Genomic DNA, 24,813 nt, shown 5'->3' with positions numbered 1-24,813 from the left:
GTTCCTTTCAAAAACCTGCAGCGAAGCAACCACTGTCTACAAGGTAATTTTGAGCTCCTTGGCTTGGCATTCAAGATCTGGTTCCAACTTTTACTCCTTTCTACACCCGTCCATGCCACCCACACTCTAAAGGACCCTAACTACTTGCCTCTAGTAGCTAACTTTTACTGGACCCTGACCTAGGCCAACCACTGTACAAAGTACTATGTGTACATGATTCTATTTAATTTTGACCAGGACTGTATGACATAGGCGCTGTTATTGTCCCCACTACCATAGAGGAGGAAACCGAGGCTCCAATAACTCACCTAAGATCATGCAGCTTTTGAATGGCACGTCCAAGATTTGACCCTCCCACCTGTCTGCCACACTCTAACCCCACACTAAGCTGAACTTAGCTCGGGTTTTATATTTTGACTGGGACCTGTGCTCAGACTCCTCTTAGCCTAGAATACGCCTTCCTTTTCTCCCTGTGCCTTTCATTCTTGCAGCCCCAGCCCCACTGGCCCCTCCTCCACACATTTTCCCATCTGTCCTCTCCCATGAGTCACTTCTGCCTCTGTGATTTCATGAGTATTCTGACTTAGAGCAGCATTAACTGGGCAGGTGACTGTCTTCCACTCATGATCTCTTTCTAGGCAAAGCTGTGATCCATTCATTTCTAAAATTAGCATCCAAGTCCCAAGTCACAACTGGCATTCAGTGGCTCTTTCTTGAACATCTTGAAATCTAGGGATGAAATAATCATTATTAAGAAAGTAACCACAAGGGGGCAGTACCAAAAGGTCTAATAATGGCTGTTCTGACTTCCTTCCGGGGGACAGGTGTTCTGGGTAAGAGCCCTTGAGGGACACTGTAACACAGATGAGCTTACATTGAGCTGAAAAAAGAAGTCAAACATAAAAGACCACATATTATACGATTCTATTTATATAACTTACCCATGACAGGTGAATCCATAGAGGTCAAAGGCAGATTATTGGTTCCCAGGGACAGGGAGCCTTAATGGGTGCAGGGTCTTTGTGAGTGAAAAAATCTTTTGGAATGAAATAGATGTGATGGGTGCAGAACATTGTGAATGTGCCAAATACCACTGAGTTGCACTCTTTATTTATTTTTAAATTGTTATTGAATTAAATTGAATTCACTCTGAATTGATTTTGTTATGTTAATTTCATGTAAATTAATAAAGGAGAGGCAGAGGGAAACTAGACAGACAATGGGGGGAGAAAATAATGTGACCAGAAAGGCAGAAATTGAATTGATGGTAATAAAACCAGGAATATGGGGCAGCCACCAGAAGATGAAGTCTTCAAAGGACAGAGTCTGCCCTAGACACTCTGGAGACTGATACTTTTATTTCATCCCAGTGAAACTGATTTCCAACAACTGGCCTCCTGACTGTGGGAAAACAAATGTGTGCTGTTTGAAGGCCCTGGAGTGGGCTCATTTGTTACAGCAGCCCCAGGAAACTGATATAAAATCTTTATGATCTTTGTCATGTTCAAGGAAAAAAAAAGAGGGGAAGAGAGAGAGAGAGAGAGAGACCCTGAAGGACAAAGGAGCCAAAGTACACAATAATTGAAATGTGCTTAGCCAAAAAAGTAAACAACACTGGGAACTGTGGGAGGGAAATTAGAAAAAAGTTAGAAAAAGAACAAATTTTTGGAAGTTTTATCCTTTCACGTTTTTCAACAATTTGGAAAACATGAAGAAATGGCTCTTTCTGCTGAATATTTTTTGTTCTTCCTTATAAAATAATTATATCTGTAGTTTCCCAAAGTTTTATTAGCAAGTCAAGAAACACATAACACAGTCCATAAATGGAAACACACATTTAGATATGTAAAGAGGACAAAAAGCATAATTAGTATTATTTCCTGTAATTCTCTTCCAAATTTTGCTACCTCTCTTCCTCCACCCTCCTATTTGTTGTCTGTGAGTTTAATCAAAAGTTATTTTGATTAAAAATTTAAAAAGTTACTTATTTTTAAAATTTATTTGTAATTGTTTTGCTGCTTGGTCCCAATTAAAAATGAACAGAAGACCATTAAAAACTGGGATGTGTTATTTTCCTGTTGGAAATCAGAGGGAACCCACAGTTCAGCCTGGAGAAGGGTGAGGCAGAGTTGGATGAAGAGGAATGGAGAAGGACCAAAGAATATTATGGGGGAGGGGGGTTTGAGGGGGTTCAAGAATTTGTGGGATTCATCTATATCAAGGGTCAGAAAATAAGGTTTTGAGAAGTGGGATTTTAGGAGGAAACTTTTTAGAGGACTCTTTAGGCTGGGCTGGAGTGCGTTAGCCAGTTGGCGAGATCCCACAACATTTTGTGGACCACATATTCCCGAAGTTGAGGGACACGACCGATACTGTGTGATTCTGCCTAGGAGATCTCCAAAGCAGGAGAAAGGAGGGTTCGGTGCAGCTCCTGTGGTACAGGTGAAGGGCAGGTTGCTTCTCTTCTGGAGTTTATAGGGGCCAGGATTGTGTGTATTTCCCAAGGACTGGGTGTGGGTCACATATGGGAGAGGGGATGACTCAGAGCTTGCTCAATACAGTCTCCTAGAGAGGTAATGGGTTATGGCCGAAAGGAGTTGCAGGTGGATTGCTGGCCTTCTAAGGGAATGGAAAGGGAGTAGGCAAATTCCCCACTCCCCACCCCCAATTGATGAACTTGGGTCATGAATGTTATAGGTAAGAATTCTCCAGAGATGGACAGTCCATGAAAATCTAAAGCAGCACCTAATGAGAGAAAGAGATAGGCACTGAGAGAGAATGAGATTGAGAAAAAAGGTTGAGAGAGAGAGAGAGAAAGAGAGAGAGAGTTTTAGGTATTTACTAGGGCCAGAGAACCCAAAGCCAATTTATAATAGGGCCACCCAGGTGAGAATGTTGTTGCTGGCCTTACCGCCTTACCGTTCCTCCTCCTGGCCTCCCTCCTACACCCCAGAAGGGTCATTAGCAATGACTAGCAAGTCTCTGAGGAGGTGCCCAAGGAAGTGAGAAGAAACTGACTATGACAATACTTTCTCCCATACCTGCAGCAGCCCCAGCTGGGGTTGGGGGTTGAAGTCTTACCTTTGAATGAAGACCAAAGTGCAGATTATTCTGGTGTTAAAATTTCTGAATAGTGGCTCTGTTTTGAAACTCAAATGAAAAGGAAAACTAAAAAAAAAAAAAAAAAAAAAAAAAAAAAAAAGTTGCTTTTGCAACTTGAAGTACCTATGGCTTTGTATTAGTCCTGAGTGTTCAGAAAAAGCCTTGTGAGTACCTGAGTTTTCCTCCAAGGATGCCAGGTCCATGGAGCAAACTTAAAGGGCTGGAGAGAGACAGAAATAAATAGTTTGCAGCAGCCTCCCACCATGTGCAGGTCCCACATACTACACTTGTTTTACATATGAGAGACTGAAGGTGAGCACAACACAATCTTAACAGCCGTGGTCTTTGGGGAGTGAGATTATGAGTGAGGAAGTCATTTTTTAATTTTCTGAGTTTTCTGTATTTTTTTTTTACCATGAACGTGGTTTTAATTGTATAACCTTGAAGAAATGAGAATCAACTGTGATCTTTGAAAAAAAAAATGAAGAAATGAAGATTACATACATAAAAACAATTTATGGCTAAAATTCTAAAGAAAAGTCCTGCTTAGCTGTCCTGGGAATGGAGGTAGAGCCCTGGTCCAGGTGCAAGAGGAAGCAGGATGATGGTGAGAAAGAAGAGTGAGAGCCTGTTGAGTTCCTTCCCTTTGATCTTAGTGACCTGCCCCTCATGCCACTCTGCAGACCCAGAAATACAAACTGACACCCAGGTGCAAGGTTTCTCAGTGTCCATCTTCCAACCTATTCTCTGGACAAGTTGTGAAAACCCACTGTCCTGATCACATTCGCCTCCTCCTTCTCCTTCTTCTTCTTCACCTTCTTCTTCTTGAGATTTTATTTATTTATTTGAGAGAGAGAGAGAGAGAGAACACATGTGCTGGGGGAGGGGACAGATGGAGAAGGAGAGAATCTCAAGCAGATGCCAGGTTGAGCATGGAGCCTGACGTGGGGCTGAATTCCATGACCCTGAGGTCATAACCTGAGCCAAAATCAAGAGTTGGATGTTTAACCTGCTGAGCCACCCAGGTACCCACTGATCACATTCTTACAGGGACCTCCTGGATATGGGGTCTGGGTGTAAAAGTTGATAATGTCATCAGAAGCTTCTCTTCCAGCCTTTTCTTCCTAACCCGGGTCTTCAGATGAGGGTTGGTTTAATAATAGCAGGACAAAGGAGAAGTGGGCTACACTTTAGAGCAGGTTCCTCAACCTCAGCACTATTATTTGGGATAGGATCATTCTTTGAGTTAGGAGGCTGTCCTGTACATTGCCCAATGTTCTACAGCATCCCTGGAAATTACCCATGGAATATCAGTAGTTCTACACACTCTGCACCTCCTGTTGTGACAATCAAAAATGTCTCCCGATATTGTCAAGGGTCCCCTACATGTCCCCCCTGCAGCTCAAAATCTTCTCCTGTTATGAACCATTACCTTAGAGGTAACTTCACCTATTCAAAAGAATAGGGCCCCCACATGAGGGCTACTTGTGATTATGGCAGACCCCCTGGATGTCTGCAAAATGGACTGACTGACAATCTACTTCCTGGAATGTTCTTAGAACAACATCATGTCTGAGGCCAGACTTCCCCAGATGGTGGTGGGGGGCTGTTATGGACTGAGTGTCTACATATCCCCCAAATTCATATGTTGGGAGCCTGAATCCCTAATGGAAGTGTAATTGGAGATAGAGCCTTTAGGGAGCTGATTGGAGTTAAATGAGGTCATAAGGGCAGAACAGAATCCTATAGGAGTGGTGTCTTTATAAAGAGAGGGAGGGACAGACACCAGAAGGCTCTCTCTGTCCATGTCCACACACAGAGGAAAGGCCACATGAGGACACAAAGAGAAGGTGGCTCTCTACAGGCCAGAAGGAGAGGCCTCAGTGGAACTGACCCTGCTGATCCTTGATCTTGGACTTCCAGACTCCAGAACAGTGTTATGCAATGCCCCATTCTGTGGAATCTTGTGAAGGTAGCCTGAGCTGACTCAGACAGGCAGTCTGTGCACCTCTCCAAGAGGGAAAACACCCCTGTGGTCTCTTGGAACCACAGGTAGCCTTGTCTCATGGAGACATATACTGGCCTGTTAGATGGAGAGTGGCCCAACAAAACCAGATGGGAGAGCTCTAGTGTTCCTTATAGAAATAAGCAATGATCAATCACTGATATTTTTAATAAACACTACAACTGGTCAGTCAAGTGACTCTTCAGCTTTCCAAAGAGCCACTGTGAATAGGTTCCCTTCTCCCTTTCCGGGCAAACTTAGAAGGCATGCTCAAGGAGTAGAATATTTTGGTTGGCTGATTATTTTTTTTAACTGAACTTTAAACTCTTTCAGAGGAGTACCCAAAGTTTTATGTTAAAATCTTTTTAAAATATGCACTTAATTCTTAGTAAATACATTTGTCAACCGAGGATTTTGCAGATCTGGAAATTTTCACTCTGAGCATCATTTCCTCTTGTACGAGACAGTAAGAGAACATAGCATAGAAATTTTAACTGGGTGTGGAAGATTCCGGAGTACTCCCAGGATATTGTTTTCACAATAACAGTTCAATACCCGGTATTAGCTTTTCTTGGCATTTTTGACACTTTCTCTTAAACCCTGAGGAAAAGAGAGGAAGCAGCCATCCTGGTCAAGCATTATTTGTAAAATGAAGTTGTAACGTTCCTTTGCCTATGTTCAGAACCATTTCACTGGAACTCAAGGCCTTGACGATGGACACAGATAACAGCAGAGGAACTTTGTGACTGGTCCATCTAGGAATGAGAGGGCTCATCAAACAGAGAATGTGAAATCTCTTGTGACACCTTGGAAAATGGTGGAGTCTTGTTCCCATGTTCTAGAAGAATGAGCTTCAGTCTATGAAGAGCTCCCAGGGGTCAGGACTGCTGTGTGAATTGACCAGCCCTGTTTTCATCTGCTGTCACCACTCTATTCTGTCACCATGTCCTCAGCCTGGAGCACTCCAAAAGTCTCCAGCTGTCCTCCCTGCAGAGGACTTGCCTCCTCCACACGACTCTACATAGGACAGTTATAGTCTTCTTTCTAAAACCTCTGTTTGGTCCTGTTATTTCTTAAAATCAGCAATGATGGACCTCACATTGCTTTTAGAGGAAAATTGAAGCTCCTTCAGTGAAAGAAGCCAAATACAAGAAACCAGATATTGTGTGATTTCTTTATATGCAATACCCAGAAAAGGCAAAACTACGGAGACAGAAAGTAGATTAATGGTTGCCTGTGGTGGACATGGTGAAGTGGAGATTAAGAGTAATGTGCACAGAGAATCTAGTTGGAGTAATGAACATGTTCTAAAGCTGATGTATGGTGATGGTTGCACAACTTGGTTAACTTTACTTAAAATTCATTGAATTGTACATTTGAATAGGGTGATTGGTGATTACATATGAAAAATTGAAAAATATTCAAGCACCTTATTATTCTTACCAGATGCTCCATGATACAGTTTCTAATGAATTCTCCTGGCTTGAGCTCCATCTCACCCCTCCCTCTCTCTGTATACTGGACACACATTGGCCCTGGTTCAGGTCCTCCAAGTATCTTGTTCTTCCTCTGGGTTCCCACCTGCACCTTCAAGCACCTGCTGTGACCTCCCTCCCCGCTGCCTGACCCAAATCTGGCTGATACCCCTCAAAGCTCAACTTTCTGTAGGATGGTTGCCTTTGTCCACCCAGATGAGCTCAGGACCCTGTTCTGTGCCCCCATACCTGGGTTTTGTACGACCGGACTTTGTCTCTCATGCCACTGATCACATTTTGCTGTGGTTATTTGTGTAATGTCTGTCTCCCTTACCAGTATATAAGACCACGCATAGTTTGTCACAGTGATATTCCAAGGCACATAGTAAGATTTTAGAAATATTAATTGTGTGGTTAAATTTAAGAATGAGGCACAGAGGCCACAGGACCAGGCAGCTCTTCCAAGAGCACATAGATTTATTGAGAACCCAGCCTTGCTTAATGGAAGGCACACATTTTAGTCTCTCCCTAGGGACTACATGTAGAATAGAAGAGGGATATGGGAGGGAGTGGCATGACGAGGTACAGAGTGCAGAGATCACAGATGTGAGGATGGGAGTGTGCGGGAAGGGGTACGTGGAACAAGAGAGAATAAGCTTGGGATTCATGGGTTCTCATCTGGCTTTGGGATGCCGGGTGAGAAAATTAAGCTCCCTGGTCTTCTTCTTTTAACCTATGAAAAGATTTTTTTATAATTTATATAGTCTCTCTTGTCTCAAATATTCTATAATTCCAGTCATTCTACTAGACTAGGGCTTCTCAATGTCAGAATCACCAGGGATATGTGTTACAAAGGTAGACTCCTAAGCCCCACCCATGTGTCTGGATTAGTCTCTCTGCAAGTGTGGCCAGGGGGTCCCCATTTTAACATACTCTTGGGTGATTTTTTTTAATGCAAGTTTGTGAAAGGGTGGGAAATGCATCTATCTCCTTCACCCACATGTCCCAAAGTGCCACCCAATGTAACACAGAAATAGGACACTCAATAACTATTTCTTGATGGGTGAGTAAGTAAATGTTATAGTCACAGAAGTGGGGATATCTTGTTTTAACCAAGGCAGAAGAGGAAGAGGGTTGTTGCCTCACTATGGTCTATGGTAGCTTCCTTCCTCTTTGGGGCTGAATTCCCCATTTATAAAATATGGTGGTTGGACTAAGTGACTCATAGGAATTCTCTCTGCCTTAATAACCCACAGCATCATGAATCTGTAATATGGACAGCACCATGAATCAAAAGAAAGCTTTCTGTTTCCCTTCACTTTCCTCCTTGACAGATGAGAAAGAATCAAGGTGAAAATCAACCACAACCCAGAGATTCATTGTGAGTTTTAATAGGAGGGGTGGAGTCGAACAGTTTAGAGGAACGTATAAAAAGACCTTTTACTTTTTGCTGGAACATGATATGGTTTGTGCATAGCACATACATATTAAAAAATAGAAGCATCACATTTTATAAGCACATGACTGAACAAATTCTGGGTTTTTCTACTCACTTGACCCAAACTTGAGGACAGCTCTGCACTGGGACCCAGTCTGAGGTACTTATTGATTTATAGAAAGGAGAAAACCACATGAGGACACAGCTGTCTGAGTGCTGGAATTTCAGTATTTCAATGAGGTATACAAACATGGTTCTGTGTTGGCTCTCGGCAAGACAGACTAGATTCAGGACCTGTTTTGGGTGTAATCACTCCCTCCTTCCATTCTGGGAAGAGGAAACATCAACTCAGGTGTAAGCACAGAATGGAGTTATTTCTATCTTCTCTCCTGGGCTTGTCCCAATCATTCGGGGAGGTAGCAGAATGAGTGGCCATTCCTGGCCAAGTGGAGGGGCGGGGGGCCAACTTGAGACCCACTTCCTAGACACGAAAGTGGCAAGTGGCAGAGAGTCCCTCCTTAGTGACATCTGACCCAGAGCCTTTGGGGACAGAAAGTTGCAGGCGCTTTCTAGCTTCTGTCCACGTGAAAAGCAGCAGAAGGGGATAGACAGAAGAGAGAATAACCTCATGTCTTAGGGGCCAGTGACTACTTTTGGTAGATATGTTTCCACCAGTGGCCGTGGCACATAATGGGCAAAGGGCTGTGGACCTACAACTCTGGGAGGGAGGAGAACTACAGCTTGTGAACTTTTATACATCTTTCTCGCTTAGGATTCTACAGAATGATAACTTGGAGGCTCTGATGCCTAGGACAAGAAAGGGGCCCAGCACCATCATGAGAAGAATTCCAAACTTCCCAGCATGTGACAAGATCAGGAGAGAATTTCAGGCCTGGGTTACTGGCCCGAGAAAATCCTATATGTCTAAAAAGGAGAGAGGTTTGTAGCCTAGATCAGGAGAGAGGAGAAAATATTCTCTTTCCTAAGCCATTAGAATGCGGTGCCTATGCTTGGTGTGTTGTGGGACGTGGCAGCAGAGGGGGAAGGCTGTGAAGGATAATGGTAGGGTATTACAACATGATATGCTGCCTTCCATGAGAGGGTCAAAGATGCATGGCAAGTAGGAAGGGAAGGGGTATTAGAAGGCAGCAAATGATGGAGCGAACACAATCAATAGTTTCAATGGGGCAGTTGGGGTTTTTTGGTTTCCTCTGAGGTCCACCCATTGTCCTGAGGAGAGTGCAAACTCTGCAGGGTGTCCCTGTAGGGGCTCCCCTATGGTTTCTGAGCTCACCTCTCCCCAGCTGAGAAGTTCACTCCAAGGATGTGCTCATATATGTTGCTCTCATTTTTATAGTTTGCTCTTGAAGAAGGAATAAGACAGCCTCTGGGTTCTGGAGTCCCAAGTTTGCATGGAGCTGCCAGAGAAGGTTTAGGATAGGAGAGAAGCCAATGACTACAAAACTCTATAAACCAGGATCATAGCTCGGGAGCTGGGAGAGAGACGACTTAAGTTGTTCATAGTACATGGCAGCAGGAAGGTGAGGGTCATTCTTTCCCCTGCCCACTCGATGTCTGCTGCAGAGCTCAGTCGGGAACTCAGTAGATATGGTGATCTGACACACCTGTGCACAGACATAGTTGCAGGGTAGAAGGGACTGAGCAGCTCTTTGCTGATCTTCCTTTGTTCCTGCCCATTAACCCACTTCTACGGTTGGAGAGTGACTTGTAAGCCTAAACCACTTACAGATCAAAGAGGAAGCACTTGGGAGAGAACGCTTCTGGATAGGAGACATTTTAAAGACTCAACGATGCATCCCCACATCTAGGAATATATTCAGAATGTTCAACGACTGCTACAGTATAGGCTCTGGTACCAGTTAGGATAGATGCCCTGATGCTAGGAAGCAATTCCAGTCATAGACAATGGCTATGTTGGCACCTCTGCATGGTGACTGGATAGCAAGCCTGCCTGCTCCCAGGTACATCTTAGCTTCTCCTTCTCATAGCATGAGATGGAAGTGGACTTTTGGAGGAACTCCTTGTCAGCGTCTGAGAACTTTTATGAGCATCCAGAAAGATGCAGACAAGGTCTAGCAGTCTGAGGCCTTGAGACTTCCTTGAGAAATGTATCCCCTCTCATGCCAAAGTTGGCTCGGAGGTTTAGGAAGAAAGGAACTAACACTTTGGGACCTAACACTTTTCTGAACTCCCAGAGCCTTTCTGCACTCCCAGCACATTCCGCTGGGTGTGGCTACGTGCCTCGGGTTCTGAGTGCATCAGTTTCTGATGTACCCTGTCAAAGAGACCAATCAATTACTCTGAACAAGATAATCAGCTTTGTCCTCTGCCTCCAAGCAGACCTGCACTTCGAATATTCCAAATGGTCAAGATGGACCCGTTTTCTCCCCCTTCCAGTTGACCCAAGACCCCAGCTCCTGTCAGTTTCTTCTAAGGTGGGGCCATGTCCACTCTTGCTCCTGAGCTCTTACTGTCTGTTCAATCTTTGCTCACCTTTGTGGGGCCTTTTCCTCCTCATCCAGCACATGTCCTCGCTAATATGTGCCAGACAGAGAGGTAGCCTGTAGGATGCCTCTGCTGGGTGGCCAACCTCCATGTCCAGCTCACAGTCACTCAGCTCAGATCTATCTATAGATGGCCGCATCTGCAAATAGAGAGGTATGTCGAAGACGAAGGCATTCGCAGCAGATGAGGGGTTGTCTTCCAGGCAGGGGGCCCCTGAGAGTAGTGGAGGGTGTCAGGTCATTCTGTAACTTGATGGTTCACGTATGCCGAAAATATTTGCACTCTGATATGGCTCTCTCTGGTTTCAGATTTAGGAACATTCCAATCGTTCAGGAATCTGAAGGCTCCAGGCAGACAACATTTATAGTCACTTGGGGGGAACCTCTGCTTTAAATACTCTCAAAGGACAGGAGGCAAGAAGGCATCGTACAGCAAGGAGCTGTTACAGCTTGGCTGCTTGAGTTCATAGGATTATCACTCTTCTCCTACTGTAGGGGGGCCAGAGGGGGCAAACTCTGGAGGTCATGGTGCCCATTCTACTGCATCCAGCCACCAGTGTGTATGTGAGATGAGGACGACCAAGAAGGAAGTGAGAGTATCAGATGAGGACTTGGGTGAGTTTCCCGGACGTAGCTGGAGAGGAATCATCATCTGCAGTCCAAGCTTCTCTACTTCCTTCATGCCCTATTTTGTACCCCCTCACCCCTCGCCAAAGAGGTTGCCATTATTAGGATCCTTGTCATCTGAGGTTAAAATAAGACCCAGTTCAGTGTGAGGAAAAGTTATGGGCAGGGAGCCTGGCCCCAGCTTGTTCTTGGAGTCACACACAGCACTGAATCCTCCAGGCCGAATGGCACCCCGCAGAACATCCAGTCCCTTCCGCTGCTTCCAGCAGGCCTTCCCCAGCTGCCTGAGACACAGCTCTACCCCATCTCTGCAAGAAGAGGATCCCTTCTCCCCCAGCTTCCCTGTCAGGGCAGCCCAGTGTCCCCGGAGCCCTCAGAGGCAGGAAGTTTGGAGCCTGCCCACTTTCTTTCTGGTTTGCAGATAAACCCTACTCTCCCTCCCATCCTGCCCTCCATGCTTAGAGGACAGCTGCTCCCACTGCCTGTGCAAGCCATGCGTGCATTCGAGTGGCCTCTGAATGGAAGGATGATTGGGAAGTGGTACAATGAGAGTCCACATCAATCTTGCTGGTTTGACAGGAGACATTCTTGCAGGCAGATTCCTGCTGCAGTGATCCTGGGAGAAAGAAACCCGACTCTCTGCCATGCCTTTGCTCAGACCGTCTACACAAAGATGTGTGGATATACACCAACACACACACATGCTGCCACTCTGGCCTTTCCCCGTGCACATGGTCACATGCCCCGTGTAGCTTCTTCCCTCACTTGAATTCAGAGCATGTATCCATCGCCATTCTAGGATGTTGGTTGCAAGCACTCTCTTGGGTTGGTTACACACCATAGGGTCTGGTATGGCTTCTCCCCAAGCAGAAGAGAAGCCTGACTCAGGAGTCATGGGAGGCAAGGGAGATTGTTCATTTGTGCAAAATTCCGATACAAAAGATGTTGCTTTCAATCTGAAAGCCTCCTTTCTGGGTCCTTATATCCTGGGAAGGAAATGAGTGACAGTCATGATGGGGGACACCTTGTTGCCCCGCTTTACCCGTCCGTATTTGCTCAGTGCGATGTAGGTCCCTCGGTACAGGTCTGACTCGTAGGCATTGTAATTGTTGGGCAGGAGGGTTTCTCTGAACTTGCATTCCTCTTGGAAGCTGGGCTGCCAAAGAAATGGACAAACAGCAGAGGCTCAGTTACAAATGAGGTGTAACGGGGCCCCTACCGGGTGTGCCTCCCCTCCTCTCTGTAAGACAACCAGCAGGGATTCTGAGCCATCCTAGGTGAACTGGATCATGGAAGCTCAGAGACTTCTGAGCTGTTGGGTCCTTCTCACGTTCCCTCCTTTAGGATGAGGAAACCAAGGTCCAGGGACATAGATGGTCTGTATCACAGCGGGTGGGTCTCCTGACTTTCAGTTCAGGGTGCTCTCCACTTAGCACCTCGCTGATAATTGATTCCATTCAGAAAAGGATACAATAGGCTGTTTTCTCATGTCCACTGTGAGAGGTGGTCTAGTGGAGCAGGACTGGGAGCCCGGGCTCCACTTAGTAGCTTCCCTGCTTTCTAGCTGTGTGACCTTGGGCAGGATCTCCCTCTCAGACTTTGTTCCCTTTTCTGCAGGTCTTTGCCAACACTGCCTGTTGACTATGTTAACCATTTCTTCTTTCCCCTGGTGTCCCCTCACTCTGTCTTTCCCAGGTTATGCCCTAGGTTTGCAACCCCTTAAAGAGGTTCCTTCTTGGTTTTGACTTTGAACCCAGAAGATGCCCGGTGCCTCCTTGACATTCATGGCAAGTCTGGGAACAGAAATGGTGAGGGGCAGCCATTTTTATGGGGAAGAGAACCTGGTTCCCTCTGTGGCAGGTGGTGCCGTGGAGTCTGGGGCCAGTGATAAATCAGCCCCTTCAGTGCTAATTTGGTAACGAAGCGTGTGTGGACCATCTGTTCAGAAAATGAACGCTGAACTTCCTGTCACACATCAACAAGTTCATTCCTGCTACATCACCCATGTCCTCCTTTACTCCTAGAAAAGAGGACCCTTCCTCCCCAGGCCTCTGGGCCCATGGCTGAGCGAGGCTGGGGAGATTTCTGAGCATTGGACAGGGAATGGCTCTGTGGGCTCTAGAGGAAGAAAGAGCAAGATGAGAGCCAGGAGATCTGGGATCCAGGCTCGAAAGAAGTACAGAATGAAACAAAAAGAGAGAGGTGGGATGTAATTTCTGACTCCTTCCTGCTGACTGAGGCCATCGGCTATAAAAAGCCCACTCAATGGCCGGCCGGCTGTGCCAGAGGCGTCATCTGACCTTCTCTGAAGGAATCGTACTATGAGCACCCTGGGCTGGCGGAGGCGGGGGATGGACCAGAGCCTCTTCCTGTTATGAACGGAGGGTGATGAGCTAGCTCACTGGGTTCCCAGACCCCTCCCCCACCCCACCCCCACCGCTCTTCGGGTGCACCTGCACCTCTCAGGCAGCACATACAGGAGTGTGTGATCCCCAGAGACAGCTTCTTCTATGCCAATAGACTCCAAGTTGCCCAAGACAAGGACTGTGTCTTGTCAGGTATGTGACGCTGAATGGACCGTGATTTAACAGGGGCAACAGCAAGGCAGGTGCATACCCCTCCCCCTCCGACTCCATGGCTGGCTCCTTCAATGCAGTGTGAGAGTAAGCAAGTAGCAGTGCAGCCTAAGGAGGGAACTGCACACTCGCCTCCTGCCCTTGGTCCCTTCCTCCTTTCCCCAGACAGCCCTAGCCCCCATTTATCGTTTAAAAGGCGCTTCTACAAGTGTTAATTTACCTGGGATGAATATGAAAGCTTCAGCCAGCCACACCAGCTGACTTCCTAGCACCGCACTGGGAGCTTGGATTTTCCCAAGCTAGCCTTATTATGGATGCTCAGTATTTGTGGAAGGACTGTCCCAAAGGCAGAGAGAATTAAACTAATCAAAGTAGGTACAGAGCATGGGTGTGCACTAGTTTGAGGGTACTCGATGATGGTTTACCTCTTACTTAGCTCTGTGAACAGGGGCATGTGGTTTAACCTTCCCTCCTCTGACTTAACCTCAGTTCTCTCATCTGTACATTGGGGGACAGTAAGAATAATTATGTCATAGAACTGGAGTGAGCGTGAATTGAAATAACATACAGCAAGTCGTTGGTATAACACCTGGCACATAGTGAAGTAGAAAATATTGTTATTACTATAATTCTTCTCTATCACGAACTACTTTACATTAAAAGCCAAGAAAGTCTGTCTTACCCTGGATCGCCCTTCCTGCAAAACCTGCTGTGGGTTATGGTACATTTTTGCTTTTAAGCTCTGCGGTTATGGACCGAATGACTTCGAGACCTTGAGCCTGTATGAGAAGAGCACAGAACGAGGATACCCAGAGGCTGATGCTCCAGCACTGCTCTTTGGGGCCTCTCTGGACCGTGGTTTCTTTACCTGTGCATGGGGTGTAGGGCCAGTCATGGGAGCTAAGATTGTTGGTGAGCAAAGCTCTGAAGCAACAACGCTAGGAGAAAGTACACTCAGGATTGACTGTAAATTTAACTGAGAAATAAAACTACACTGATTAGAAGTCTGGTGCAGGGGCACCTGGGTGGTTCAGTCAATTAAGCTTTGGACTGTCGATTTCGGCTCAGGTCATGATCTCAGGGTCCTGGGATTGAGCCCCACATGGGGCTCTGTGCTGAGCATGCAGGCGGCTTGGGATTTTCTCTTTTGCTCCTTCTCTTTCTGCCACTGCACACCTGCCCGCATGCACATGGACATCACGTATTCTCTCTCTCTTTCTAAAAAGAGAAACAGGACTGCTGCAGATCGATGAACAAAATAGAGTCCAGAAGTAGAAGTAGATCCAAATACATGTCAATATAAAATAAAAATGGTGGGCATCTGAGTGGCTCAGTGGGTTAAGCTTCTGCCTTCGGCTCAGGTCATGATCCCAGGGTCCTGGGATCAAGCCCCACATCCTCCTCTCTCTCTCTCTCTCTCTCTCTGCCTACTTGCGATCTCTGTCAAATAAATAAATAAAATCTTTTTTTTTTAAAAAAAGAGATGTCATTCCCTGACATTTAAAAAAAATAAAAATGGATCTGAAATTAATATAAAATAAAAGCATTTCAAATCACTAGAGAGAAGATGGTGTTGGAACAACTGGATAATATCTAGTAATAATAATAGTAATAAAGTTTGACTTGTTATTTCATTCCTTATGTTACAATAAATTCTACAACTAGTGAATTGTTGTGAACTAGATTTAAATGCGAAAATGAGAGCCTTAAAAGTCCAGAAAAAATGTGTTTCAATAATCTTGAGTCGGGAAGCTCTTTTTGAGCAGGACACAGAAAACTAGACACCATAAAAAAAGCAAAACCAATAAATTTGACTTCTGCCTGGAAAAAAAATTGCCTCAAAAATATAAATAGCAAACTCAGTTAAAAAATAGTTGCATAAAAAATAGTTGCCATGTTGGGGTGCCTGGGTGGCTCAGGAAGTTGAGCTTCCAACTCTCACTCAGGTTTTGATCTCAGGGTCGTAAGTTCATGCTGGGCTCCATGCCAGGTGTGGAGCCTACTTAAAATAAATAAATAAATAACAAAAAACAATAAAATGAAAATAAAAAATAAAAAAATAGTTGCAATGTATATGTGTCAGGGAGTACAATTTTGTTACTATATGCAGAACCTTTAACTGAGAAATGGACAGTGTTTATGAACAGACCATTCACAGAAAAGGAAATACAATTAACATTTGAACGTGAGAAAATATACCTAATAAGAGAATTCTAAGTCATAATGGTGAGATAATATTTTTAAATTGTTTGATTAATAGAAGTCAGATGTTTGATAATATTCTTTCTTTTTTAGAGAAAGAGATAACATGTGAGCAAGGTGGGGGGGGGGGCAGAGGGAGAAGGAGAAGGAGAGAGAATGTCAAGCAGTCTCCACACTAAGCTTGGAGCCTAACTCGGGTCTCTGTCTCGACACCTGGAGACCATGACCCAAGCCAAAATCAAGAGCCCTGATGCTTACCTGACTGAGCCGCCCAGGTGCCCCTTGATAATATTCTTTCCTTGGTGAGAGCACGAAGACTAGGAATTCTCATTTAACGTCTGTGGGTGTCTATATTGTAATGAGCTCTATACAGAGCAATTTGACAATATCTTCTAGAATGAAAAAGGACTACTAATTCTTCTTCTAGGCATTTATCTTACTGGCACACTCCCACACAGGTACAAGAGTTACTCGCTGCAACATTTTCTATAATAGTAAAAGACCAAAAACCACAAAGTATCTATTAGGAGGTAAGGATTAGTTCAGTTCTGGCAGAGTCCCACAATTGAATACTATGAGTCATGAAACATACGGAACCTCCACGTGCATGAACTTGAAATGGTCTCAAAGCCATATCAGTAAGTGAAGAGGCAAGCTTCGAAATGGTGTGTAGTGTGCTCTTATCCATGTGAGTTTATAAGCTAACAGTGAGGGCACACTCACAGGGATACAGGTTCTTCCTGGAGCAACACACAAGGACGGGTAGTGTCTTTCACTGGGGAGGTAGATACTAGTGGCTTCAAACGACAGTGAGAAAGGGACTAAATTTCCAGGGCATGTTCTTTTGTACCTTCTCCTTCCAACCCCCGCCCCACCATGTTCACATATTACCTAGTCTTGTCAGTAGATTGTTGAAAGCAGGAAAGGAGTTCAGGATAGAAGATGGGCCAGGAAACAGCCAAGGAAACATTTCTATCAGAAACTGGAGGTACCCCCCGCTCTTGTCCGGTCCAGCCCCTGCTACCCACTACTTTCCCCTCCGTTGTAACTTATATGACCCTGGAGAGTACCCCACCGTCAGTTCCAGGAGAATGAATTTCTGATCTGGATGGTGCTTACAGGACAGATTTTGAGTGTGGTTTGCAAACTCTAGAGAGGAAATCAAACCCCGGTGCCAGTGTGTGGTGGGGAGAGGAAGGGAAAGGAGATGGACAGAGTGATTCAGGCAGGAAACTCTGAAGGCATCTGCCCATATTCTCCATTCTAGAATGAATGGATTAAGAATTCAGTCTTTCCTAGCATCTGGGGCTCCTGAAACATTTTTAAATATGCCCAATGGCGGTTGTTCGCACTGTGCTTTGTGCTCTGCTCATCGCTTCCTGATTACTCAAATTCCTTCTCCTTTCACAAAAATATTTTCCTACTTTCATTTCTTTCCATTTGGTTCTTTTTCTCTAGCCTTGCTCAGATTTCCAGCCTTCCCCAGAATAGTATACAAATCTACAGTGAAACATGAAGTTTGCTTTCAGAGCCCTCTCTGTCCCTTGCCTGTCCCTTTCTGCACTCCTCCACCCATCCTTAGGGTTCAGACAGCAGGAAGCCAAGACCATTTCCCTGAACTCTTTGAAGCAGCCGAGGCTTCAGGCCAATAGGATTTTCTCACTGTCCAGACTGATGCTCAATGTGGTATCCAGACCCAGCCCATTAATCCGTGCCTCTGGCATCCTGAGCCCCCGGTTCTCATGGCCTGGGAGTGCTGGCTGCTCGGATCTGGTGAGAAAAGCACTTGTGCCAAGTGAACGCCGTGTTAAGAAAAGCAGCTACCATATATTATTACTTGAACAAATGAAAATAATTCCACCAGATCACATTTCCTGGGCCGGGAGGGCCTCAGGCCCCACCGTGACAACGTCTTAAATTCCATGTAGGTCTAATGAGGAACCAAAACTCCAAAGCGATCAGCCCTTACAAGGAGAAGGGCATTTTGGAGAGGGGTTTTGCAGAGGGCTGCTGTTTCAGCATGTCACCTCTGGCAGAAATGCCCCTTACAGTCTGAAGGACAACCATCCTCTTGTCTTAAGGCAGAGCTAAGTCACCTGGACTGTTGGGGGTGGGTGCTTGTCTTTAAAGTTCTTCTTCCCGGGGCTGCCTTGGCTACCTGCCCCTCTTACTCTGGTTGTGTGTGTGTGCCTGGGAGGGGTTGAAGGAAGACGTATTTAAGGAGGTGGGGAGTGAGAAAAAAAAAGGCTCTTTTTTCTAAGACCCTTTCTTCTGCAGCCCCTGACTGTTTCTTTATCTGTCCTTAGTGGAAATGGAGAAATACCATCTCCCAGCCCTGAAGAAGCCTGTCTATTGCACCTGCCTTTTTTTTTTTTTTTTTTTTTTTTTTTTTTGGTAACACACAATTGCATTGTCAGTTTACAGTGTTTGAAAGGTTTTCAGCAGGCACATCATTCTCTCATTCTGGGGTAGACTTTTTTTTTTTTAAGATTTTATTTACTTATTTGACAGAGAGAGAGATCATAAGCAGGCAGAGAGGCAGGCAGAGAGAGAGGGGGAAGCAGGCTCCCTGCTGAGTGGAGAGCCCAATGTGGGGCTCGATCCCAGGACCCTGAGATCATGACCTGAGCAGAAGGCAGAGGCTTAACCTACTGAGCCACCCAGGTGCCCTGTGGTATAGCCTTTTGTAGCAGGCAAGCAGTGAGCTGGGGAGAGTTGTCTGCAGGGCTCTGAGGTCCCAGCCCCTAGTTCTTCCCCTGGAGCCAACATGTCCCCTCAGGAATCTGTTCTCTGAGCTTTGCTGCTGAATGAGGACATGGCTTGGTCCTCCACTGTCCCAAAGTAATGCCCGAGAGAATAATCAAAGGCTTTGATGGGTGAAACAAACACCGTGTTTTGCACGCTGTCATAGTACTATTGATGAGAAGGATGTAGACACAGCTATAATTAGTAAAACTAAAATCGCTTCACAGCATAACTCAATTCGTACTAGCTTGTTGTCTGTGTACATTTTTCTTGGCCAAAGGATTCTCATAGAACATTGTCAGGTGGAGATCTTTGATTTTTTTTCCAGTTTACTTTTAAAAGGATGAAGGCAATTGGAATTCACTGATTTCTGCCTCTGGCTACACTCAGAGAGCAGAGGTCCAGGCCCAGAGAAGGTCAGTGATTTTGCCCCAAATGAGAGAGTACTGGAAGGTAGACGGGATAGGGGCTAGGACTTGGGTCCCGGTCTACTGTCAGTGTGCTTGACTGTGGACTTCCCGTCCATGACCTGCAGAGCCCGGAGGCAGGTCCACACACAGCCCTGACTGGACATGAGACCTTGGAAACCTTGGAAAGTCCTGTCTGTAAAGGGAGGATAAAGACCACACACACCTCCCGGGGCTGCTGGAGGATAATGCTTGGAAAGCCCTCTGCAGTGTCCCCGACAAACACTAGGTGCTCAGTATGGGAGGGCTATTATCTAAGAAGATCGAGGTACCCCGCCCTGAGGCTGTGCACCCAGCTTTCCTAGAGGTGAGGCAGGTAGGAGGCCACTTTTCCTGGGCGGCTTTTCATGGCTCTTATTCTCTGACCATGAGCTGTCCTGTGTCCCCAACCCCAGCATGGGTCCCCTCCCCCCAAGAGAAATCTCATTTAGCTGCAGGTTATAGCAGCTGAGCCCAGGATGCTGAGGCAGCTCTAGGGGCTTAAGGGAAATAGTGTGAATGAAATCATCACCCAGCAGGAGTCTTCCTGGCTCCAGGGATCAGTTGGCAATTGTTTTTTTAGACTGTGATAACAGGCCCCCGAGGGGCAGCAGGAGGGGGTAGAGGGTGCTTCGGAGCATCTGGTGCACAGCCGCACAAAACGTCGGTTGCCCAGGCCTGGGGCACAGTTTGGCCAGACACCCTCTCCCAGCCCCACTCTCTGTACCCTGGCCCTGGGCTCCAGGGGGGCTGAGCTCCCACCTCAGACAAGGTGTTCCTGGACCCAATGCTCCTGGGAAATGGGGGAGGGGTTGAGTGTGCAGAGTAAATGGGTCTTTCCTCAGGACAGCCTCCCCCCTTTCCCTGGACTTGTTCACTCAGTGAACCCTCCAGTTAATGGGCCCACTTGACCCCCTTTGAAGTCATGGGCCCTGGTGGCTGGGGCAGGGGTGTCTCCTACATCAGGAGTCAGCCCACCTTCAGGCATGGCTCCTTCCCTTTTGCTACGCAATGCTTTACCCCTTTGCAGTGATTTCTAAATGTTTTCTTTCTTGTCTTTTCTTTCTTCCATTCCTTTCCTTTCCTTTCCTTACATCTTTCTTCCTGATGTGGGGCTTGAACTCACGATCCTGAGATCAAAACCTGAGCTGCGATCAAGAGTTGGACGTTTAAGCGGCTAAGCCACCCAGGTGCCCCTGCAGTACTTTCTCTGACTGTGATTAAAGCTCTGAGTTTGGAATCTCATGTAGGTTCTCTTGCCAGGGCCCCACATTTCAAGGGGGAAGTGGATAAATGCTCCTGTATTTATGCCCATTCCCTGCCTCAGAGTTGAGCCTCCTTCTGGGTAAGGAGAAAGTAGTACTAGAGAAGGGCTTCTGTCATCTGGGTTTCCCTCTCGGAGATCTACCTGCTAAATAAATGGTCCCCTGCAGACAGTGTCACAGCCAACAACCTCCATTCCTGGCTTTCCAGTCAGTGGGATCCCAGGTACGGTGCAGGCTGGTGAGAAGGGGATGACTCACTCCACAGGAAGGGGCCCTGTTGCACCCACAGCTATGCTGGTCCCAGGCAACCTTTGCCCTTCTCCATCACCTTTGCGCACACAGGTGTCTGAGAAAAAGAGCGGGAATTCCAAGGCTCATGCTAGGTTTCTACTGCCCAACCCTCCAAAGACCATGTAGCCTGGTAGTCCCCACCCCTTTCTGTGCCTCAGAAATATCAGAGAAACTTCAAAAACAACATACAAACCCATCCCAGCTCTGCTGGATAAGAATCTCTGATAGAGGTCCCTGGCATCTATCTGCACTTTGAACACCAAGATGCCGTGGATGCAAAAGGTCTTCCCTGCCTCACCTCTAGGAAAGCGGGGTGCACAGCCTCCGAGTGGGGTGCCTTGCCCTCCTTAGATAATGTAATAGCCGCCCCATACTGAGCACCTAGCGTTTGTCGGGCACCCTGCGGAGGGCTTTCCAAGCATCATCCCCCAGCAGCCCCGGGAGATGTGTGTGATCTTTATCCTCCCTTTACAGACAGGACTTTCCAAGGTTTCCAAGGTCTCATGTCCAGTCAGGGCTGTGTGTGGACCTGCCTCCGGGCTCTGCAGGTAATGCGTGTCACACCTGCAGCAGAAGGGCCCGTGGTATAGAGACTGGGGCCCGAGTTCTGGTTCCTGGTGTCACCTACCGTCCAGTTCTTCCCCTTACTCCAGACACCCACTTTTAATCCATGCCTTGTCTCCATGCAAACTGACCCAGACATAGAGTCAGCACTAAAGATCACACGGAAGAGGCCACCTGAGCACCCCCTTTGGGTGGGGAGCAGACCCCCTCTGTAGGGAAAGCTTCCTCAGAACCCAACACCAACCCAAGATCTCTCTGCTCACTTCCTGATGCTCAGTCTGTCTCCAAGGAGAGGTAGAACAGCACTCCACGCCCTTCCCATAAATAACTCTGGTATTCCTTGACAATTGCTCAGAGGTCTACCTTTTTAGCCTTCTTATTTCTGTCGAAAGAACTCCCAGTTTCTTCAACTTCACAGGGATGTTTTCCCAGGCCATATTTTGGAATAAGCTGAATCATGGGAGGAGAGCCCCAGGGCTCAGGAGGTCAAAGAGAGCAGAGATTTAGGTATATATGCTTAGAAGTTGGCTAGGTTAACCAAAGGACTAGCATTCGCCCTCCCAGGGGTGATCTGTGATGGGGAGGGGACTAGCGGTGGGGTGTCAGCCCAGAGGGTGGGCTGAGGATGTTTCTCTAGCCTCTGGGATCAGTGGTCAGAGGACTTAAAACCTTAAAGTAAAATTTCAACACCCTGATGAAGGTGTGCTGGACCGTAGGTGGGGGTGCCTCTCCGAGGGGGCAGTTCTTGCAGAACAGCACCCCAACCTCAAAGAGCCTTGCTTCTCTGGGCCCCTCCAGTTCAGGGGATCAAACCCAACCGTGAGCCTGGATGACAGCTTTATGCCAGTGTCCAGTTCTCCTTCAGAACCAGTAGCCTCCTGAGCCATGATTCCTATTTAATTATAAACAATGAAAGGGTCAGGAAAAACATGGCCCAGAGCAGACGCAAATTAACTGTGAAGCAAGGCGGGTTACTGCTACGGGCCCCTCCTTCTTGTTCTAGACAGATAGACACTTTTCTACTCAGAGCTTTTCTAGTATTTTCTTCAGCTGTGTAAGCTGCAGCCCTCACAGCTGGAGGTTGCTCCCCTAAGCTGGAGCTCCCCCAGCCCAACAGACTCACCGTTGTGTATAATCTCCCTTTACTGTTCATGGCAATGAAGAGGGCACTTTTCACTCCAAAGAGACTCACCACACCCCGCTCCACTGTGGAAATCTCCAGCAGGCCTGACAAAGAAAGGGGGGGGGGCACGTTACCCAAGGCTTGTGCGGAGCAGCATGGGATGTCAAACTAGAGGTGATGCCACAAGGACATCTAAGCCCGTCCCCGGCTCCTAGAAAGCCAGACCCTGTATCCCTGATCTCACTTTGGACTCGGCCAGTCTTGCCACTATACTGTCAAAGATCCAGCTCCACAAGGGGTTGGGGGGGGGGGGTTCTGACACCAGATCCAAGGCTTACAGCATAGCTACGTAAGATTAACTTTCTGACTTAATCACGTGAGGTCCTGGCCTGGGGTAGAAAAATGAATGCAGAGGAATTTTTTCATAAAGTTGATTCTCCACATGTTTAACAAATCTCAGCTCATCTCAACTTGCAAACACTGTAGCCACACAGAGGCTGATGGATTGCCTGGATCCTGCAGCTCCTGTCCCCTCTTGAATGGGCGACTCTATCTATGCAGCAACCCCAGGACAAGGAGCCTGAGGACAGAGAAGGCAGGTTGGAATATAAAAGAAAGATGTGCTTCAGCAGGAAATTTTGCAAATCACTTGCCTTTCCTTCTCAAAGAGGGAAGCTAAGTAAAAATCAGCTTGAGTCTAACCTGGTCCCAGTCCCCTCATTCATTCTCACCACCCATGCCTTAGGGCTTCCCTGCTGATGGTTTCTGGTGGTCGTCCAGGCCATAGATGTGCCTATAATGCTGAAGTAATTAGTGCCACCGGGGCCCCATGGGGTGATGGCAAAGGACACCAGAATGCTCAGACCTTAGCATATCAAGCCTGCAACCAGGCACGGTCCAAGTGAGTCTAGGGGAGACAGTTATCCTGTGAGCATCCAAGCAGGGAGTAACACTTCTCTCCCTTTTGCAATAAGACCCCATGCACCAGAGCAAGTCCCCGTTGTCTTTTAGCCCTGCTTGAGCCCAAGACCCCCGCTTCCCCACTGGCCGTAGCTGGCACTCACTGTAGGGGTTCTCCTCGTGGGTCCCGCTGATCCGGCCGTCGGGGGGCACCTGGAGGTGAAAGCCGATGCCCACGTTGCAGTAGAGTCTCCTCTGCCTCTTGATCCCCACCAAATAGCCACTCTCCCAATTCACCCCAGCAATCTCTCCAGCTAGCCCAGCTCGGGACCTTGACAGCAGGGTGCCCCAGCCCCTGGAGTCCAGCAGCGTGCTGTTGGCGCGGGTGCCTGCAGGCGAGGGCACCACCATGCCCACTAGGACGCCTAGGAAGATGAGAGCCCGCAGCGTGCCCTGAAGACGTCCTGCTCCCCGGGACATAGTGATGAACAGCCTCTGTCCCAGGGCCATCCACCTTGCCTCTCAGGCACGTGGTCAGAATTAATGGCCCTAAAAATACCGCCCTTCTTGTTTTTCTCCCCTCAGCATGGCGGCAGGGGCTTATTTTTGGAAGGCAGATGAAGGCTGCTGACATGAAACCAAAGCCTGCTTTGGGCACTCGGGTCGGGAGCAGAGGGACCCAGGCTGAGCCGCGGCTGGTAGGGACCATGGCTTGGGGACGGCGTCTAGCTCGCCCGCTTGCTCTGTCCCGAGTTGATTATATTTGATTTGACCTATCTTTATAGTTCAGCAGACTGGCCCTCCCCTCCACCCATCATCACCCTGACGTCAACTGGCCCAGCTCGCTTATCCAGGGCTGTAACATTAACCTGCTCCTGGGCCTGGCTGGCTCCCCAGACCCCCATCACCCTCCCCACACCCTAGGGATTCTGGGAGCCACTGTCATTCCAGCTATGAGGCAGGAATGAAGTGAGCAGGGAGCATCTCTGAGGGAGGGAGGATTTGGCTGAGGGCCCAGGGGAGAGGGAGGCAGGGGGCCACCCAGAACCCAAACTGGGCAAAAGTTCTTGGCCTGGCAGTGCCGCTGACTTCCTTATTTAGAGGGCAAAGGGTAAAGATGGTGATAGGGAAAGCTTGGTGGCAGGTGATGACCGTGGCCTTTGAGCTACACTAGAGACCTTTTCATGGAAAGAGCTCATGGTAACTCATGCCAAGGTAAGCTTTGGGGGACACCGAAAGACTGAGCCCTTTTAACAGGAGAGAACAGAGATTTGGTGGGCGGGGGGGAGTGGGGAGGTGGTCTAAGGAGATTTAGGACTGTCGAGGAAGAGAGGGCTAGGGTCAGACTTCTTCTGGCCATGGCCTTCACCCAACCAATGAGATGGAAGTTGTGCTGGCCCTTGACAGAGTCCACTGGCCATTTTCCTACTTGGGCTCATTCTTGGCATCTGACTCATAGCTTTCCCATTTTATAAGATGCTAAGGTGTAGAAAGCCCAAGTGACTGGCCTGAGTTACCATAGCTAACAA

At 47.3% G+C, this 24,813-nt stretch overlaps 1 protein-coding gene across 1 annotated transcript; it reads right to left on the bottom strand.

The window, feature by feature from the left end:
- Nucleotides 1-12,151: 12,151 nt before the first annotated feature.
- Nucleotides 12,152-23,794, bottom strand: FGF6 (fibroblast growth factor 6). The gene is made up of 3 exons (XM_046010558.1): nucleotides 23,449-23,794; nucleotides 22,385-22,488; nucleotides 12,152-12,328 (listed from the first exon to the last, which is right to left on the bottom strand). The coding sequence occupies exons 1-3, from the start codon at nucleotides 23,792-23,794 to the stop codon at nucleotides 12,152-12,154; spliced, it is 627 nt and encodes a 208-aa protein (XP_045866514.1).
- Between the last annotated feature and the right edge of the window lie 1,019 nt (nucleotides 23,795-24,813).

Source organism: Meles meles, chromosome 7 (genome assembly GCF_922984935.1).
Source record: "Meles meles chromosome 7, mMelMel3.1 paternal haplotype, whole genome shotgun sequence".
Classification (NCBI taxonomy): domain Eukaryota; kingdom Metazoa; phylum Chordata; class Mammalia; order Carnivora; family Mustelidae; genus Meles; species Meles meles.
The sequence above is the reverse complement of the archived record's forward strand: the minus strand, read 5'-3'. Positions and strand labels throughout refer to the sequence as shown.